We start from the raw sequence: 19,829 nt of genomic DNA on the forward strand, positions 1-19,829 counted from the left end.
ACTCATTACTGGAAAGTCCGCAGTGAAGCCTGAAGAGAAAGTAAGTGAGTGTGTGTGTGTGTGTGTGTGTGTGTGTGTGTGTGCGTGCGTGTGTGTCTGTGTTCTTGGAGGAGGAAAGAGGTGGGGCTTCCTGAAAGTGATTACAGGGTGTGGTGTTTAGAGTTTGTGGTAAAAATGTGTGTGTGTGTGTGTGTGTGTGTGTGTGTGTGTGTGTGTGTGTTCGTTGAGCTCTGTAACCTCTGACTGCTTTGTAATTGCACCACAGGTGAGAAAGGCAGAGGAGAAATGAAATTGTCCACTGGAGAAACAAAAGCATAGGGACAGGAAATTACATCGTAGCTATGCTTCTGCTTTTGCACTAGCCACACCCCCTTTCTCTTGACTCACAGCGGAAGGGGCGTGGCCTGTGGACAGCTGTTATTCTGGAGATCTTGGGGAGAACCTGCGCTGGAACAGGATTTTTTATGTATATTTATGTACAAATGCAAATAAATCCACTGTAGTGATGTTTATCTACATGTGGCTTTAATTTCATTATTCAATCGAATATGCATAATTAATACACGCTCATGAATATTCATGAAGCATGGTGTCAATGGTAATGTTTATTTCATGAGGGATGTAATTTATTCCTGTAAAATGCCAATCATGATGTTGAACATGTCACAATACTGAACTCCTGCTTTCACTACCTCACAACATAATACAGCTGTTTCTTTAGATTCATTAATGATGAACTCTGTGTGTGTGTGTGTGTGTGTGTGTGTGTGTGTGTGTGTGCACGCCACAGGGTTTCTGTGGGTCTAAAAAACACCGTATAAAATGTCAAATGAAAGTTTAGACCTTTGGAAGTGTAAAATTTGCTGTTTCAGCTTTGAAATCCAACACTGCCTCTGATCCTCACTGAACTGCTCCTGCAGCACTTTAGAATGTGTTTCTTTATTAGTTTCCATGGTGAAGTTTTTCTTTCGCTGGTCCAAATATAATTTACTGTATGACGACTACAAACATGCAACAGCCAATCAGCTTTCAGAAGTGCAAGTTTACTGATAATTGGCTTAGAAAGTGAATTTAGAGGTCGGTGAAGGTCAGACGCTAACAGGCGCTTTTTGAAGTCGTGATATTGGTCTTACTTTACATTCTTACTTGCCTTCAAACGTTCTTACAGTTAAATAAAAACCTGCAGAAACCCTGTTCCAAGTGTAGGATTTCTGAGAAACTCAGCTCGTGTTGTGTTTGTGTCACTGTGGAAAACCAGCACAGCCCAAAACCAGATGTGAAACGTTCACATTCCAGCTGTGTGTGTGTGTGTGTGTGTGTGTGTGTGTGTGTGTGTGTGTGTGTGTGTGTGTGGTTTCCCAAGGCTCTCAGTTTACCTTTAAAAAAACATGATGTCTGGATTGTCTCCTGGAAATGACCAGTTTTCAGTGAGAGAGAGAGACAGTGGAAAAAATGAGTAAAAACAGGGATGTGAGAGAGAGAGAGAGAGAGAGAGAGAGAGAGAAAGTATTTACAGCTGGGAGTCAAACAGACGGATAAATCATTCAGAGTAACTGAAATAAATCCATCTCTGAGAAATCTCTCTCCTAAACACAGTTTCACACTTTCTTTCTACTGAGAAGAAATAACGTAGGAATAACTCCTATGAACCTTACACACACACACACACACACACACGCGCACGCGCATTTGATTCATCAGTCAGTTTATTAATCTCAGAAGGAAATTCCTGATCAGTCGAATGTAATCTAAACCATGCCATATTAGGCCACGCCCCTTTTTACTGGTGGAACTGATAGTGGTCAGGGTTCATTAGTTCTCTGTGACTGTCAGCTGTTTCATGAAATAAAACACAGGACACTTTTATAAGTGAATGTAAAAATGTTACTGAGTTTATTAGAAAATAACATGCAGTTGTGTTCATTTTACTGTAGCAGATGATTCAGGATGTCTGAAGAGAAGTTAAATCGTGCTGTTCTGCATTTATTTCTTATCGTCATTACTTGATCATTTTGATCAGACTCTCCTTGTCGATCTCGAACAGTCTCCAGCCCTCCTCCAGGGAGAGGTCGCTGGCGCCACGCCGTTTATAAAACTCGATGGAGGATTTGTTCCACTCGGCCACGATGAACTGCAGACTGCTGCAGCGACACTTCACCGCTTTCTGCAGGACAAAGATGAAGATCTGTTTTCATTTCTCAAAAATGACTTTCCATTTAACCCTAATGAAGTCAATCAGTTAATCATTCTAACTAATGTAGATAACAGTTTATGCATGTTAACGGTCTCCAGTTTAGCATTATATATTAACCATACGATAAGATCGATTAGGCCACACCCCTTTCCTATGTCACATGTTAATAGCTATAATATTTAATATTATTCTGGAATAGTATAGAAGAAATAAAGTATTCTTTAAGAGGGGGTGCACAAACTTTTGACTCCTAATGGAGCTCCAAAACAAGTTCAATCTATTTTTGCTTTACATGTGTAATAAAACCATGCAGGAGTTTCCTGAGGTGTGAAACTCACTTCACTGAGCTGCTTGAGAATTTCAGAGCCGATGCCGTAACCTGAAACAGCAGGAGAGGAAATTTACATTCAAAATAAGCCATGAGGATGTAAATGAGTATGCAAATTTATGCAAAAGTTCACACAAAGGTTAACACTGAGATGTAAACTAGGATTATTACAATCCGTAACAGTGAAGCGCAGACGCGGTGGAGATTTATCCACAGGAGTTTTAGATTTCTGTTAACACATTTCATATTAATGCGTCAGTTCGAATGTCTAATCGTTTCTATAGTAACCCGATAGATACACTAATTCACAGCGGCTCCTGTGGGAGCTCAGGATCATGAACTTCGCTCTGTACCTCTGAACTCCCCCATGACATAAAAGTCCTCCAGGTACAGCAGCTTCCCGATCCAGGGGTCGTAGGTGAAGTAGTACATGGCGAAACCGACCACTGTGTGACCTGAACACAGGAGAAATCCAAATAAAAACAAAGCCACATCGTGTTTATCACTTTCAATGAGATTTTTAAAAACATCTAAATATCTACAAATCCCTGAACCCCTGTCTTTTACACTCCTACACTACTCAGTGTACAGAAACTCATCACTCAGACGTCTCAGAGTCAGAAGAATAAGCTCGTATCTCGACCCACAGCCTCGGACTGAAGAGTGAACAATGATTTAAAGGTCTATTTCCTATGTGCTGCACTTTTCATTGATCAGGTCAGGATTCCAGTCTGTGGTTGTGTTGTAAGAACTTGACAGGAACTTGCCCTGTGCACTTTGCTTGTCCATGGGCACCTCGGCGATGATGCAGTGGTAGAACGGATGATCTCCAAAACCGTCCTCCAGCAGCTCTACAACACAGAAACATGGAGAGTGACTGACCTCATCTCAGGAGGAGGGACAAGTGTGATGTTCACTGCGGGTTTCATAGACCTGTCCTGTCCTGCACTGTACAGTACAGTGAGTGTGTGTGTGTGTGTGTGTGTGTGTGTGTGTGTGATGGGTTGTTCTTGAACAATTTGTTCATTTTAATGTGACTCAGAAGAACGAGTTGTTTAAAGAGTAATAAGTAGATTTTCTTCACTAAATGTCTGTAGGTTTTATACAGAAAACAGAACCGAGTAGTTCATCTCTCAACTCTTCTGGTCCGAGTCGTTCATTCTTTAATCACGTGACTCCAACAGACGCTGTGTGGTGCAATAGATCCGTTTTCATTGGTCAGAATTTTGACATTAATGTTATATTTATTATGGGAGTCACGTGACAAAAGAACAAACGATACAAAACAGACGCGATATGAGAGGTGAAGCTCCTCATTCTGTTCATCATCATTTGCCCCATACTGCATTCAATACTTTCATGATTGGAACTAAAGGTAAAGTTGGTGTATGTAGATGTGTAACATTTTTCTGATCAAAAGAACCGAAAAAAAAAGATTCGTTTATTTGATCGAGCTTCAAAGGACCAAGTGATTAAATTGATGTTATCGTCATCACTAGCGTGTGTTTGTTTGTGTTTGTGTGTGTTTGTGCGCCACACCCGAACTTCCTGAACGCTACACTGAACCAGTTCCGAATCTTTCTAGCAGAAAGTGGCGCAGATTCATATTAGCCAATCAGAGCGCGCATGTGGGTGAGCTACTAGCCAATCAGAGCGGGAGGCGGGACATGCGGGTATTTACAGGAAGAGTGCTGTACCTTTCTCGGTCAGAACGACCTGCTGTTCCATCTTCTCAAACTTCGCAAGCTCCTTAAAAGACCAAAGGAATAAACAGAACACACATAAGTTGTGAAGAATATCATAATTAAAAAACAAACAAAAACAAAAACATACAAACAAACAAAAACATTCAGAAAAAGGTCGCCGTGACATGTTAATTATGATAATAACAGACAGAAACAGACAGACAGACAGACAGACAGACAGACAGACAGATAGATAGATAGATAGATTTCTTACCTTTATGAGACGGAGAATATCTGAGACGTCCTTGGGTTCAGCGTTCCGTAATATAAAACTGGCCATTTTCTTCTTTTACTCTTTTTCCCTTTTCTCACTAATCCTCTATATGCGAATAAAAGCAGGATTCGTTTCTTCATTCGGTTCTAAGAGGAGAACCTCAGCACGAAGTTATTGTCGTATTTAAGGGATTACATGGAATCGTGAGTCGCTGTGAAACTCTTCTGGAAGATCTGCTGCCTCCAGAGCTGCTTTTAATACATTGTATGACGTCATATGACAGAGAGAGAGAGAGAGAGAGAGAGAGATCGTTTCCTCATACTCAGTGGTTCAGTCTCATATGTGCTTATTTGACACACAACAGCGCCACAAATCGAGAAGGAGCTTTTGTCTGTGTCCCCTGTGTAGGGCCCCTGAGTGTGCAGGATGGAGTGGTTGAAGATGGAGCTCATGACTCATTCGCTCAGCTGAGGCCGGTTCCTGCCAGTTCCTGAGCGCTGAATGGACAGAAAGCGGGTGGATATTTCCGGTAACTGAGGGAGAAAAAACATTTTATCGTCTAAATCCGAGAGTCTGTACTTTTTTTATAGGTTTATATTCTTTAGGGGAAAATATTGTTGAATGTTGATGTTAAGAATTTAGTTGTGATTTGTGAAAAGAAAAAAATATCCTACAAACACCCTAAAGGATGAGTCCAGTTTGTTTCTACATAAAGTGTTTTATAAACTACACACACCATACAGTAAAGTCAGAAATGGCAAAAGTAGAAGTTCTGACTGCACTTTTTTACTCAAGTGAAAGTGAAGAAGTTTGAGCTCTGACATGAACTTCAGTAAAAACACAAACAGAGAAAAGATGATGATGATGATGATGATCAGGAATGTTTGTTCTCGGTCATAGTTACATCACGGACTCCCTCTGTCTCATCCACATCAACCCCAGACTTCAGAAACTAGTGACCGTCTGTGGTGTGTGAGAGACAGGAAATGACGCACCAGTGGAGCCTGAAAAAGCAGCGTAATGACATGTTGATGTTTAATGGGGCAGTGAGAAGCAAAATATTGTCACATATAAATCAAAACATAAAGAAAGTAAAAAGATGTCTGAAAAATAAATAGTGAAGTAAAATACTGATACCAGAAAAATGTACTTACAGTAACGAAGTATTTGAGTTTCATCACTTTCCTCCTTTGAGTTGATTTAAAGTACAGACACTCGATCAAATATGGCTTCAATAAAAGTACAAAAGTTTTTCCCTTCAAATGAACTTCAGTCTCTAAAGTAGTGATTTATTATAACTCTAATGTTCCTGTGATCATTTTTATCACAAGACTCTTCACTTAATCACCTCAGTTTCTGTGTAAAGACTCGAATGTGACTCTCAGCACACTGATCTATTAATAGAATGATATTAATGACTCAAACACTGATTAATTTCTGTTACAATCATCATGAACACAAAACCTTCTTTAATAAAACGTGTAAATGAGGTCACGTGTGTGGTGGTGAGTTCGAGTCTGGAGTTTCTTCATCATTTATTCCTCTCTAAATGTTCTGCTTGATGTTGAACTGATGCTGAACTGTATGTTGGTGATCAGTAGATGCACCGAGCGCCGATCAGAACACGTGTAAAACAGAGCGTGCGCTCGATCCTGATTGGTGACTCGCTGCGTGTTTCACCAGATACGTTTTTATCCTCGTTAATAAAAAGAAACGACTGATTTCACTAAAGTGTAAAGTGTAGTCGAGTAAAAAGTCAAATATAAATGTAGTGAAGTTCCAGTAAAAATCTCCAAAAAATACTGCAGTAAAGTAAAAATAAAAAAAGTACATTCAAATTACATTTACTTTATTACTGTCCACCACAGTGTGTGTGTGTGTGTGTGTGTGTGTGTGTGTGTGTGTGTGTGTGATCACTGCACTGAACTGTAATTACGTAAGGAATTAAACACAACATGTAACATGTCGTTATAGAAAAGCAAAGTTTCTCTCATCACCCTGAGGGTCATTATTTTCCTCGAACTCAACAGCCTCAGCTGTGTTACTCCTACATATGCAAATTACCAACTCATTCATTTATTAAATAATGACATGTCATTCCTGAAGCTTCATCCACGGAGCTCCTGCTTCATCAGGAGACGAATCTCCTCGTCCTACAGGAAGAACACGCTGTTTAAAAGATGCTAAAATCACTCCAAACTTCAGAGAGAGTTTCTGAACAAGAGCAACATGAAGAGGCAGATCCCCAACACACTGTAGGTATTTAGCTCTTATCAATGCTTTAAACAGGACAGGAGAGAACATGCAAACATCAGAATCCCACGTTTTGTGTTACTGTCTGGTTTAGTGTGTTAGTGTGTGTTAGTGTGTGTTGATGTGTGTTACTGTGTGTTGCTTTACACTGGGAGCAGAACATGTGTTTAAATGTTAGACTGGGCTGCAGGGGGAAGTTTTCCTGTGTACGTATTAGTGTTCCAGAACACACAGTCACCCTGAAGTCTGTGTGTGTGTGTGTGTGTGTGTGTGTGTGTGTGTGTGTGTGTGTGTGTGTGTGCATTTTAATCCGCTATAATGTAGAGAATAATCGAGTCTGTGGAATAGGTCTGGTCCTCGGTTAATCCTCGATGCTAACTGAGCTGATCTCAGTCTGCTGTAGGATATTCCTGTGATAAGAAGGTTCTGATGACAAATGGGGCATCAACAGTTCACAAGAAGATCTTTGGTACTTGACTACACTATATCATTTGCAGTTGTTTACTTGTTATATAAGTGTTTTGATGTATCTGAGATAACAAACGTGTTGTGACAGTAACGTGTAAAACACAGTGTACACACAGAACCCTCATAGTGGAGAAGTGATGACTGCTCGGTCCAGTAGCTGGGAAATTGTTTGCACAACTGGTTGCAATGTACAACATCTATTTTCATCTTTATACAGAAAATCCAGTGGCACGGGCTCCTGAACTCCACTGCTCTGTGCTGCAGTGTCTCGTTACTGTCTCCTTGTTTTGTGTGCACTTTATGTTGTTAGATTTTGAGTTAAGTGTTTGATGTTGTCTGATGAAGCACTTCCGCCCTGAGGGAACATTCTTTCGTTTCACTGTGTACTGCACTGCATACGGTTGGAATGACAATAAAAGTCTACTTGACTTCACTTCACTTAAAGTTCTTCCTGCCTGCTGGTTCAGGAGTCTGACGCTTCCTTTTACTTTTGTACAGACTTCAGAAACACAGAGTAAACAGAGTCAAAATTAACCCTTTACCATGTATGGAGGATTACATGGACAGTGTTTGTTTCCTACATAATTAGATTTACTTAAAGCCCATAGTTCCTTTATGCTCATGTGCTTGTGAAATCTATGTATTTTTCTCTCTGACCACTTCCTGTCATGTTCAGCCTTGAAACTCTATTCACATGACGACTTGTTTTCTTGATGCTGCTGCTGCAGACTTTCAGTCTCACTTCTCCATTTTCACATGAATTTAATGTTTCACCTCCTCAGTCTGTACAGATCTTCAGGATGAGGGGGTGGTGGTGGTATCGATTGATTTAGGGGGTTATTATATTGTGTATATTGTATCGTGTCATATTGCCTGTATTTTCTTATATTGTCTGTTTTAGTCTTGTGTAGTCTTAACTAAATGTATAGTTTTATTTATGTCCGTACTTTTAAAAGTCACCACCGGCTGGAAACAAATTCCTTGTGTGTGTCAACACACGTGGCCAATAAACCTGATTCTGATATGGGTTTAATCTTCGGGTGGTTGGTAGGACATTTGGGCAATGTAGGAGTAGGTGTAGAAGGAAAATTAGGGGCAGATTTGGGAGGGTATGTAGTGGTAGGTCTGTGAGGTTATGCATAAACACACACAAACACATACACACACACACACACACACACACACACACACACACACACACACACACACAAACTCATTACAGAGAAGGTCTTTAACAGCAATGAAAGCTTTTCTCTTAAAGACCTTCTCTGTAATGCTCCAACCTGCTTTTTCTTCCTCAATTCTGTAGGTAGACGTGAGTGCAGTATGTGCTGGAGTGTGTGTGTGTGTGTGTGTGTGTGTCCTGCTGCAGGACTCTGCTGGAATTACAGTAATCCAGGATGTTTCTTCTCCAAGAAGTTCTATAAAATTCAACATGAAAACAGAAACAGGCTCCAGTGTTAGAGATTTAGCAGAAACTAAAACTACACTTTGACCTATTAATCTGTTTAGCCGATTAATCGTTCACCGATAGCTGATTGCCAGTAACCCACAACCATCGGCAGAAATTCATACCATTCCTTTTTCAATACAACAGCGGCCTCTAGAGGCGAGCCGAAGAGAGCGCTATCACGAATAAGTAGTTTAGTTTTTTTGTTTGTAATAAAGTTCAGTACTATTTTACATGGAATTTCCCCCCAGTATCCGTAATCGGGTTTCTGAAAGTCCTATCTATGTAAGGGTGGGTCTGTGAGGACACACACACTCATTAGAGAGAAGGTCTTTAACAGCAATGAAAGCTTTTCTCTTAAAGACCTTCTCTGTAATGCTCCAACCTGCTTTTTCTTCCTCAACCCTGTAGGTAGACGTGAGTGCAGTATGACCTGGAGTGCGTGTGTGTGTCCTGCTGCAGGTACGTGTAGGTTTGGGAGGGTATGTAGGGGTAGGTCTCGGAGGGTAGGAAGGGGTAGGTCTGGAAGTGTATGTAGGCATAGATCTGGGAGGGTATGCATCAGGACACATACACACACACACAAACTCCAGCTCATACTTCACTCATGTCCACCTACAGGCTAAATGAAGGAAAAGCAGGTTGGAGCATTACAGAGAAGGTATTTAACAGCAATAAAAGCTTTTCTCTTAAAGACCTTCTGTAATGCTCCAACCTGCTTTTTCTTCCTCAATTCTGTAGGTAGACGTGAGTGCAGTATGTGCTGGAGTGTGTGTGTGTGTGTGTGTGTGTGTGTCCTGCTGCAGGACTCTGCTGGAATTACAGTAATCCAGGATGTTTCTTCTCCAAGAAGTTCTATAAAATTCAACATGAAAACAGAAACAGGCTCCAGTGTTAGAGATTTAGCAGAAACTAAAACTACACTTTGACCTATTAATCTGTTTAGCCGATTAATCGTTCACCGATAGCTGATTGCCAGTAACCCACAACCATCGGCAGAAATTCATACCATTCCTTTTTCAATACAACAGCGGCCTCTAGAGGCGAGCCGAAGAGAGCGCTATCACGAATAAGTAGTTTAGTTTTTTTGTTTGTAATAAAGTTCAGTACTATTTTACATGGAATTTCCCCCCAGTATCCGTAATCGGGTTTCTGAAAGTCCTATCTATGTAAGGGTGGGTCTGTGAGGACACACACACACACTCATTAGAGAGAAGGTCTTTAACAGCAATGAAAGCTTTTCTCTTAAAGACCTTCTCTGTAATGCTCCAACCTGCTTTTTCTTCCTCAACCCTGTAGGTAGACGTGAGTGCAGTATGACCTGGAGTGCGTGTGTGTGTCCTGCTGCAGGTACGTGTAGGTTTGGGAGGGTATGTAGGGGTAGGTCTCGGAGGGTAGGAAGGGGTAGGTCTGGAAGTGTATGTAGGCATAGATCTGGGAGGGTATGCATCAGGACACATACACACACACACACAAACTCCAGCTCATACTTCACTCATGTCCACCTACAGGCTAAATGAAGGAAAAGCAGGTTGGAGCATTACAGAGAAGGTATTTAACAGCAATAAAAGCTTTTCTCTTAAAGACCTTCTGTAATGCTCCAACCTGCTTTTTCTTCCTCAATTCTGTAGGTAGACGTGAGTGCAGTATGTGCTGGAGTGTGTGTGTGTGTGTGTGTGTGTGTGTCCTGCTGCAGGACTCTGCTGGAATTACAGTAATCCAGGATGTTTCTTCTCCAAGAAGTTCTATAAAATTCAACATGAAAACAGAAACAGGCTCCAGTGTTAGAGATTTAGCAGAAACTAAAACTACACTTTGACCTATTAATCTGTTTAGCCGATTAATCGTTCACCGATAGCTGATTGCCAGTAACCCACAACCATCGGCAGAAATTCATACCATTCCTTTTTCAATACAACAGCGGCCTCTAGAGGCGAGCCGAAGGAGAGCGCTATCACGAATAAGTAGTTTAGTTTTTTTGTTTGTAATAAAGTTCAGTACTATTTTACATGGAATTTCCCCCCAGTATCCGTAATCGGTTATCTGAAAGTACTATCCAAGCAGACAAGCTGGAGATTCAAGACAAAACCAGGTTCTGAAATGTAAACAGATGCGAACCTAATTCATGGCCGAGTTTTTATAAACCATGGAATCCTAAGTTTTACTTCTTTTAATTAGTTGACTCTTTCTGCTGTAGTACACGACACTGATGTTTATAAATGTGTATAAGGGAGTATTGTGCTAGGGTGTTTTTCGCTCTTGCTCTCCTCAGCACTGGTGTTAATGAACACCAGCTGATTCTACTCATCATCAGCTGATAAGCTGCTCTGATTGGCTGCTGGATGAAGCTCCAGGAGATAAAACTGGTAGAGACTCGCAGCCTCAGGGAGGGCTGTAATGCTTCATGCTGTGAAGGTGGTGGGTTCTCCTGCTTCAGAATATAAGAACACAACCAGAACGAATGGGGATGAATGTGTATACTCATACCATTTTTATTTAGGAAAACATTATTTATTCTCTCCTGCTCTCATTTTCAGTATTATTAGTATTAAATGTGGAAAAGGTCAAGGGGGAAATATTTATGCACATAAGAAGATACAAGCATTTGAAATTTTAAAGTTTTTTATTTGAGTTCAGTAAATATATCATTTAATATTTTCTCAATATATTAAAGCTCTTTCACAATCACTGAAATGACAAAATCACAGCAACATGTTTTTGTAATACATTTTCCACCTTAAACCCACCACTGGTTCAGACGGGGAATCATCAGAATCTGAAACCTTCACCAAAAACCTGCACACTTACATTCACCAAAAAATAAAAAAAGATTCATGTCTGAAATATTAATAAATGCCCGTGAAGGCTTCAGAGTTTGATCATGTTGACTGTAATGGTGTCGTCTTCCTCCACGTCCACTGGGATGGTCTTCCCCACCAGCTTGAAGATGTTCTCTGGTGGGATTCCTGGTGGTTCTGCTACTTTCACTCCCAGCATCTCAAGGGTTAAATTGGTTCCTTTTTTCAGTGCCTTCTTCGCCACCACAGACTTCCCCAACTGAAAACAGAACAATAAGAGTTCCATTTCTATTTGTGTCCTGAAATCGGTCGTACAAACACTTCAGTGCAGAAAGAGAGACAGATAGAAATTGTGTGATGTAGATTTTTTTTTTACTCTGTGATACTTTGTGGTACTCTGAGATATACGTTAGTGTAGAAGTTTCTGACCTTGCTGTGGCAGGAGGATTCACAGGGCAGCATTTGTTTGACTGGAGATCCCATCGCCGTTTCCACAGTCCGGATCTCTCGTATCAGAGCTTCTAACTCAGCTGGCTCCAGTGACGCCGCATGATCGCTGCCCTTCCAGCTTTTGTCCAAGGTCACGTGGCGTTCCAGAACCTTTGCTCCCAGAGCTACAGCAGCCAGAGACACACTGATCCCTCCTTCATGTCCTGAGTAACCAATTGGGATATCTGGAAATTCCTTCTGGAATTCCTGTGTTGAAAAGATGAGAACTTACATTAGATCAGAAAACAATGTTACTCCTAAACAAAAATATGCTGAAGCTGCAAAAAGGGATTTTTTTTAAGTTGCAGAAAAGCATTAAATCATTATTTTAACTTTCTCAATGCAACAGAATACAAATGCAGAATATATTTTTTTAATTATTTTAAAACCCTCTGCTACATCACAGAGCTGTAAATGGGTTCTTCTTGGGTTCTTTGGATGGTTAAAGGTTGCATCTGCATTTATTATTAAACCTCTTATTTTTGTCTTAAAATGAACTTGTGCTCTATGAAGCTCCATGAAGCTGAGTGAAAGAGCCTCACGTTGATGATGCGCAGGTTGGCGTGCTCCAAAGGCAGTGGATACGCGCTGGTGCACTGCAGGAAGGTGAATTCTGAGTTCTGCTTCTTCATCATCTGATAAACACAGCGCATGGTCTCCATTGATTGCATCCCACTGGAGATCACCATGGGACGACCTGAGGACACAAGTGAGAGTGAGAACTTCCTCAACCTGGACATCCTGATTAAGGCTAGAGGTGAACTGTTATTAGAATTCTAATAATTATAATATGAATCAGAATTTATTATAATAACTAACTAGTCGATTAATTAATCAGCTAGAATTAATTGGAATTAAGTCTTTAATCATCTACACGATGGGGATTTATACATCTCTAGGTCTGGTGTTGGTTTATGGAATATTACGGAAGAGAGGAAACACCTTTCTTGGCCAACTTCTCCAGATAAGGAATGTTGTTGGTGTCTGCTGAGGCGACTTTGAAGAAGGGGACGTTGATTTCATGCAGAAACTCTACAGCCATCTGAGAGAAAGAGATAAAAAAAGAGATGATGATGATGATCATATAGGAACATTGTATTTAGTGTTAAGTCACCTGATTGTTTCAGCTCTATCTCACACCCACTCGCTTACCCACCCACCCACTCACCTCATCCACCCACCCACTCACCTCATCCATCCCGGAGGCGGTGAAGAAAATCCCCACTTCCTGTGAGAAGCTCTGCAGCTCCCTGTACTGTTCATGACTGAACTCTAGGTGGCGCTTGTGTGCCCCGTACGTGCTTCCCCACGCGTGAGGAGAAGAGTAGGAGCGCTCGAGCGCTCGCTTGGTGAACCTGTGCTCGAGCTCACTCTTCTGGAATTTCACGCAGTCAGCACCACAGCTCTGAAGAAGAATGGAAAAGGAGGAGGAGAAACGAGGAGGAGAAAGGAGGAGGAGAAACGAGGAGGAGAAAGGAGGAGGAGGAAGAAAAAGAGAAAGCGGCAGGAGAGAGAGAGAGAGGGAGAGAGGGAGATCATTATCTGGTCCATCTGAGAGGTTATAAAAGTCGGAGCTTATTCACATCTCGTGTATGAGTTTGGCTCGTGCATGTTCTTCTCGCGCTGCAGGAGCCTGTAGAGTACAACCTGAGGTGTGATGTTCTACAGAGATATCAGGAATGATTTCTCTTCTCTTACTGCGGTGAGTGAAATAAACTCAATTTACTGATGAGTTTGTAGAAAATTAAAACCTGATTGAGTTTTTTTTGGTGTTGAGCAGATTCTTTTATCTTTTAATCAGATACATTTGGGTAATTAGTTTATTTTAATTATTTCAAATGAAATAGTAGAATATATTCTTCTTCTTCTTCTTCTTCTTCTTCTTCTTCTTCTTGTTATCTTTAATAATATTATTATTATTATTATTATTATTATTATTATTATTATTATTATTATTATTATTATTATTATTATTATTATTATTATTATTATTATTATTATTATTATTGTTATTATTATTATTATTATTATTATTATTATTATTATTATTATTGTTATTATTATTATTGTTATTATTATTGTCTGAATTTATTCCTGACTTGATTGTGTGTGAGTGTAATAATGAGAAGATGAAGACCTGCAGTACCTTAGCCATGCGAATCATTTTCTTTGCAATCTCAATGTCTCCTTGATGGTTCTGACCGATCTCTGCGATGATGAAACAGGGGTTTGAGCCCCCGATCTTTCTTCCTGGACAAAGTTCGAACTCGAGCGGCATCTTCTCACCACTGTTCAGTAATATGGAGGACCTGAGAGTCTTTTCTGTGAGATGTTCTCAGTATTGGAGCTGCGGTACCCGAAGAGGCTTTCATGAAGGTCAGGTGCCAATTTATACTCTTCATGATGATCCTCCTCCTCCTCTTCCTCCTCATCTTCTTCTCCTCCTACTCATTCTTTTCTTTCTCTTCCATCAAACCGGTCTGGTGGCATTTTCCAGTCACAAAAACTAATCCTGCTAAACCCTGAAGCCCTTCACCTCTTTTCTTCTCTTTTAGTTTTACTGAGTGACGAAATTACAGTACAGAGTGAAGAGAGAGAGAGAGAGAGAGAGAGAGAGAGAGAGAGAGAGAGAGAGAGATTCAGCTAAACAGGAACCCGAAACAACAAAATACAAATCAACAAGTGGTTTAATGTACAGTTTAATGTTATAATAATAATAATTATATTATATTATATTATATGAATTATATGAATTATATTATAATAAATAATAATATTATTATATGAATTATATTATATTATATTATATTATATTAATTATATTATATTATATTATATTATATTATATTATATTATATTATTTTATATTATATTATATTAATTATATTATAATAAATATTATTATTATTAGTATTATAAAGCCGGTAATTTGAATTAAAGGATCAGAAATATCGTGGCAGCTTTACAGCAGATTTACACTGTGATGTAATGATTATATTTTACATTTTAATCGGTGTAAAGAATATAATCCGAGGCAAATTATAAATATTACAACATTCTCAGAAGACACACACACACACACACACACACACACACACACACACACACACACACACCTACAACTAATCACGCGATTTAAAGAGAATATATATATTTGTATTTTTCATGTACTTTATATATATATATGTATGTATATATATATATTTGCTGTTGATTTATTCAGACAGAGACTTTAGTGCACTTGTGTTCGTCTTCTACATGCCATACATTTATATAAATAAACAAATAAATGATATATATATTTGTAACCCTGTTCGTCAGTGTGTTTCCTGATTGTCTCTGCGTGGTGTTTGTGTTTGTGTTTGTGTTTGTGTTTGTATGAAGGATGGACAAAGACAAAACGATTGTTGAGTTAAACTGAGCTGATTTTTTTTATTAGGCTTCTTTTCCAACTGACAGCAGGAGCAACAACTGCAACATAATTTTCACAAAGTCAACAAATACTTCCAACACTTACACATACATTCATACCAAATTCCAGTTAAACTAAATACTGGTTTAATCGTGTCATGATTCATAAATTCACTGAAAAACAAAATTAAACTACTGCATATTACAGGGTTAAATAAAGAGAATAAAACCGTAATACTCCATTTAACCTGAAACACAAGCAGTAACCCCACATCTAATATACTGCACCACACGGAACACAGAAAACATGCAAAAAGAATCAGATATATAAAACCAGACATCAAAAATCATTTATATTTATTTATTTATTTATTTATTTATTTATTTATTTATTTATTTATATTTCATTTATTTCATTTATGTATGTATGACATTTAGGCATTTAATTTCATGGCATTTTATAGCATTTTAAAAATGTATATATATGTTTATATAATTATTATATAGTTTATATTATTATTATTAGTAGTAGTAGTATATTATATATCATTTTTTATTTATGACGTTACTTCGTCATCATCGACTCAGGGCGTGTCTGAGACTCAGTGGAGCGCTGCTGGAGATCAGGTGCTCATTCTGATCTGTGGAAGGAGAAGGAGAAGGAGAAGGAGAAGATGGATGCAGCATGCAGCGCGAAGCAGCAGAAAAATTCCGCATAAAGCGGCGTTAATTCTGGCTCGAGGAGGGAGTAAAGGAATTCCTCTGAAGAACGTGAAGGTCCTGGCTGGAGTTCCTCTCATCGGCTGGGTGATAAGAGCATCGCTCGACTGTGAGCTCCTAGACAGGTAGGAGAGATCAGACTCACTCACAAACCGCCTCTCCTTTCTCTCATTACCTACTTAGTTAAACTTGAAACTATGAAAGTGTGTGTGTGTGTGTGTGTGTGTGTGCGTGTGTGCGTGTGTGTATGCGTGTGTTACTGACGACAGTGCGAACTCGAGCTTTATCCAGTATATCACTGTGGTTGGAGAGTATTCACAGTGTGTAGTAGAAGCTCTTCTGCTCTTCTCCTGAGTGATGTTTTTCTCCTCGAGGTCTTTGTGAATAAATAAATCGGGTTGAGTTCAGAGTGAACAGATTCTGAGGTTCACACACTGAAATAAACACAGTGGATTTGTAATGATGTCCATGTGGAAAAATGATAAAGTTCTTCTGAGGTATAAACACAATCAACACAATCAACACAATTATAAAGCACTGAAATAATCTAAAAGAATCACACAAGACACGTGAGAGTTGTGACACGCGCTTTGTTTTCAACTTGTTTTGTTGCCGCTTGTTAGCTTGTTCAGGGGCCAGGGGCCAGGGGTCAGGGGCCAGGGGTCCAGGGGTCAGGGGTCCAGGGGCCAGGGGTCAGGGGTCAGGGGCCAGGGGTCAGGGGTCCAGGGGCCAGGGGCCAGGGGCCAGGGGCCAGGGGTTTAATGACATATTATCATTTATTAAATATTAATCAGTGTTTGAGTCATTAATATCATTCTATTAATAGATCAGTGTGCTGAGAGTCACATTTGAGTCTTTACACATAAACTGAGGTGATTAAGTGAAGAATCTTGAGATAAAAATGATCATTAGTAATTAAATGTATAATAAATGATAGAACTTGGAGACTTAAGTAGATTTAAAGGCAAATATTTGACCTCCTTTCACTCAGCTACGTGTCTCTTGTTCTCAGCGTGTGGGTGTCTACAGACCATGATGAGATTGAGAGAATCGCCAAACTCTGGGGTGCACAAGTGATTCGCCGGAGTCCTGAAGTATCTAAAGATTCCTCCAGTTCACTGGACACCATCCGCGAGTTTCTCAGGCTGAGACCAGGTACAGGAACTCACAACATCAGCCTGATAAATAACCACACAAACACACAAACACACACATCAAAATGCCAAATACACAACAGGAAAAAACTCCAGATGTTACACATTTCCTGATGTTTACAATGTTACACGTTTCCATCATCTGTGTTCTAGAGGTGGACGTTGTTTGTCACATCCAGGCCACGTCTCCGTGTCTCCACCCGTATCACATTAAAGAGGCGTTGGAGATGATCACGGAGAAGGGATGCGATTCGGTGTTCGCTGTGGTGCGCAGGCATCAGTTCCGCTGGTCCGAGGTGAAGAAAGAAGGTATGATGAAGCAGAAGCTTTATTCAGAATGAGAGAAAATAAATGAATATTAAAATCTGTACGTTAAGAAGTGTGATGAAGTTTATAGTCAACTTCTTAATAGATTTAACATCATTCAAATTCCAGTTCTACTGAGCACCATTTAAATATTAACATCAGATTTAGCAGATTAGTTGCACTGAGAGAAATGTGTGTGTGTGTGTGTGTGTGTGTGTGTTGTCATGTGAAAGCCTAGCATCCCATTGCAGCTTGAATTTCCAAAATCTAAATGAAGCATGTTAATGAAGATGAATAAAATATTTTAGTATGTTGAAGCTTCATCACCTGCATTAAAAACTCATCCTGAATTCCTGACCATACTCCTATACTAGCTGACCAAAACCCAGTTCCCCTGAACCTGGACACCTCCAAGAGGCCACGGCGCCAGGACTGGCCAGGAGAGATCTGTGAGAACGGTTCCTTCTACTTCACCAGGAGAGAACAGCTGGAGAAGGGCTTTCAACAGGTGCACTATCCACTGATCCGAACATAACAAAGAGATAAACCCTGATTTATTCCAGTATCTGGTGCAGTCTGAGTTACTGTGTTGTTTCCTCCTCTGTGTGACGAGAAGGCCGGCAAAATCGCCTACTACGAGATGCTTCCGGAGCACAGTGTTGATATCGATGTGGACATTGACTGGCCCGTAGCAGCAGAAAGAGTCCTAAGGTAGGAACCAAAACGTTTCCTTTTCACTCACACTGCTGTGACGAGTCATTTACTGTGATCCTGAAGAACCCTTGAAGAACATTTCTACCCAGTGCAGAACAAACTTCTCATCATTGTTGATCGTTTCCTTTATAACTCATCTTCTTGATATTTTGTACAATTTCAGAAAATGAATTATTCATGTTAAATGATTGTTTTGATGTGATGTGAATGTGATGACTGTTTCATGTTCCTGGGCAGGTTTGGATATTTTGGCCAGGATAAACCGAGCGTGTTCAAGTTGCTGTTCTGCTCTGTCTCTGGCTGTCTAACGGATGGACAGATCTACATGTCTATCTCTGAGGAGGAGATGGTGTCCACCAATGCACAGGACCTCAGTGCCATCCGTCTTCTACAAAACGAGAACATGGAGGTGTGACTTTTCCTTCTCTTGTGCAGAGTCAGCAATGTCCTGTGTTGATTTCAGGCATCTAACAAATGTGGTCTCCTGCTTGCTTTGGTCTTCACATGCCAGGTGATTCTGATCTCCTCCTGCGATGACCCGGTGTCTGAGCGTCTGTCTGAGAAGCTCGCTCAGCGTGCTGGATGTGTTCTCCGTTACAGAGTCAAAAACAAACGGAGTGAAGTGAAGAGTCTGATGAAGAAGCGGCAGCTGCAGTGGAAAGATGTGGCCTACTTCGGTAAGAACTTGAGCTTTCATGAGTGTCATTCTGCAGATGAGATCTTTCACAGCACTAAAACTGTTCCTGGTTTTCTTTTTTGTTGTTTGTTCTCAGGTACTGACCTGCATGATGTGGAGTGTTTATCTAAGGCTGGCTTTAGTGGGGTTCCTTCAGGAGCTCCTGCCACCTCGGTCATTGCTGCTAAATACACCTGTAAGAACGCAGCAGGTCATGGAGCTCTGCACGAGTTCGCTAATTACCTTCTGCAGCTGAACAGGAAAGCCACCTCTGCCCCAAAGCAGGACAACATTGATAGAAGCAATTTTTAGAGCAAAATAAAGTGTGTTTGTTTCCGTGCTGCTTCTTCTGGTTTGATTTGACTGGTGGTTTGGTGTAACATGAGCACTGATGATGATTTAGTTTGGTTATTATACTGGTAAAGCAGGATCTACTCAACAACTGTTCAGACCAGTACACCTGTGTTCTCCTGTTCCGTCTTATAAAATTACTGATTTAATCAAAAGTGTGATTCACTAATTTAAGTCCATGTAGTGATTTCCTGGTGTACAGTGTGTCCAAGCACCAAGTGTCTGATCCAATCAGAACAGAATCAGACTGGACTTTATCCTGCATTTTGTGTGCAGATTCATTTCCTGTGTATTGAAATCAGCTTCTACAGTGTGACTCTGATCTGTTCTGTTCTTTGTGTATTTCTTTATTTGTGTTTATTAACTTAATAAAGATGGAGTTCAACCTTTACGAAGCTCAGGTTTCATCTTTAGTGCATCATTTTATCAAAACCAACAAAACATAACGACAGATTTTTTTATTTCCTCACATTAAAAGATTGAGTGATTTACACATTGTGCTGTGATCTGAAGGATTTACAGGATCAGACAGATACAAAAACAATCGAAGACCAGTAG

General features: G+C 40.0%; 4 protein-coding genes across 6 annotated transcripts in view; 2 read left to right on the forward strand and 2 right to left on the reverse strand.

Annotated features, from left to right (window-relative positions):
* The window catches only part of apooa (apolipoprotein O, a), a 6,652-nt gene extending 6,136 nt beyond the window's left edge, over positions 1-516 (forward strand). For all 3 annotated transcript variants that reach the window (XM_046839887.1, XM_046839888.1, XM_046839886.1), the window contains exon 9: positions 266-516. In XM_046839887.1, coding sequence (XP_046695843.1) covers positions 266-289 — 24 coding nt within the window. In that variant the 3' untranslated portion in view covers positions 290-516. The remainder of the gene's footprint in view (positions 1-265) is intronic.
* A 1,354-nt stretch (positions 517-1,870) lies between these two features.
* On the reverse strand, positions 1,871-4,711 carry sat1a.2 (spermidine/spermine N1-acetyltransferase 1a, duplicate 2). Its single transcript, XM_046839889.1, has 6 exons — positions 4,482-4,711; positions 4,220-4,271; positions 3,290-3,373; positions 2,876-2,977; positions 2,533-2,573; positions 1,871-2,164 (listed from the first exon to the last, which is right to left on the reverse strand). The coding sequence occupies exons 1-6, from the start codon at positions 4,545-4,547 to the stop codon at positions 2,000-2,002; spliced, it is 510 nt and encodes a 169-aa protein (XP_046695845.1). The 5' UTR covers positions 4,548-4,711; the 3' UTR covers positions 1,871-1,999.
* Positions 4,712-11,256: 6,545 nt separating this feature from the next.
* On the reverse strand, positions 11,257-14,217 carry LOC124378730 (sialic acid synthase-like). The gene is made up of 6 exons (XM_046838475.1): positions 14,086-14,217; positions 13,129-13,344; positions 12,882-12,981; positions 12,482-12,636; positions 11,880-12,146; positions 11,257-11,709 (listed from the first exon to the last, which is right to left on the reverse strand). The coding sequence occupies exons 1-6, from the start codon at positions 14,215-14,217 to the stop codon at positions 11,521-11,523; spliced, it is 1,059 nt and encodes a 352-aa protein (XP_046694431.1). The 3' UTR covers positions 11,257-11,520.
* Positions 14,178-19,662, forward strand: LOC124378729 (N-acylneuraminate cytidylyltransferase B-like). Its single transcript, XM_046838474.1, has 9 exons — positions 14,178-14,315; positions 15,939-16,195; positions 17,083-17,225; positions 17,378-17,533; positions 17,905-18,038; positions 18,147-18,241; positions 18,482-18,653; positions 18,756-18,921; positions 19,018-19,662. The coding sequence occupies exons 1-9, from the start codon at positions 14,310-14,312 to the stop codon at positions 19,230-19,232; spliced, it is 1,344 nt and encodes a 447-aa protein (XP_046694430.1). The 5' UTR covers positions 14,178-14,309; the 3' UTR covers positions 19,233-19,662.
* Positions 19,663-19,829: the final 167 nt, after the last annotated feature.

This window comes from Silurus meridionalis, chromosome 25, assembly GCF_014805685.1.
Source record: "Silurus meridionalis isolate SWU-2019-XX chromosome 25, ASM1480568v1, whole genome shotgun sequence".
NCBI lineage: Eukaryota > Metazoa > Chordata > Actinopteri > Siluriformes > Siluridae > Silurus > Silurus meridionalis.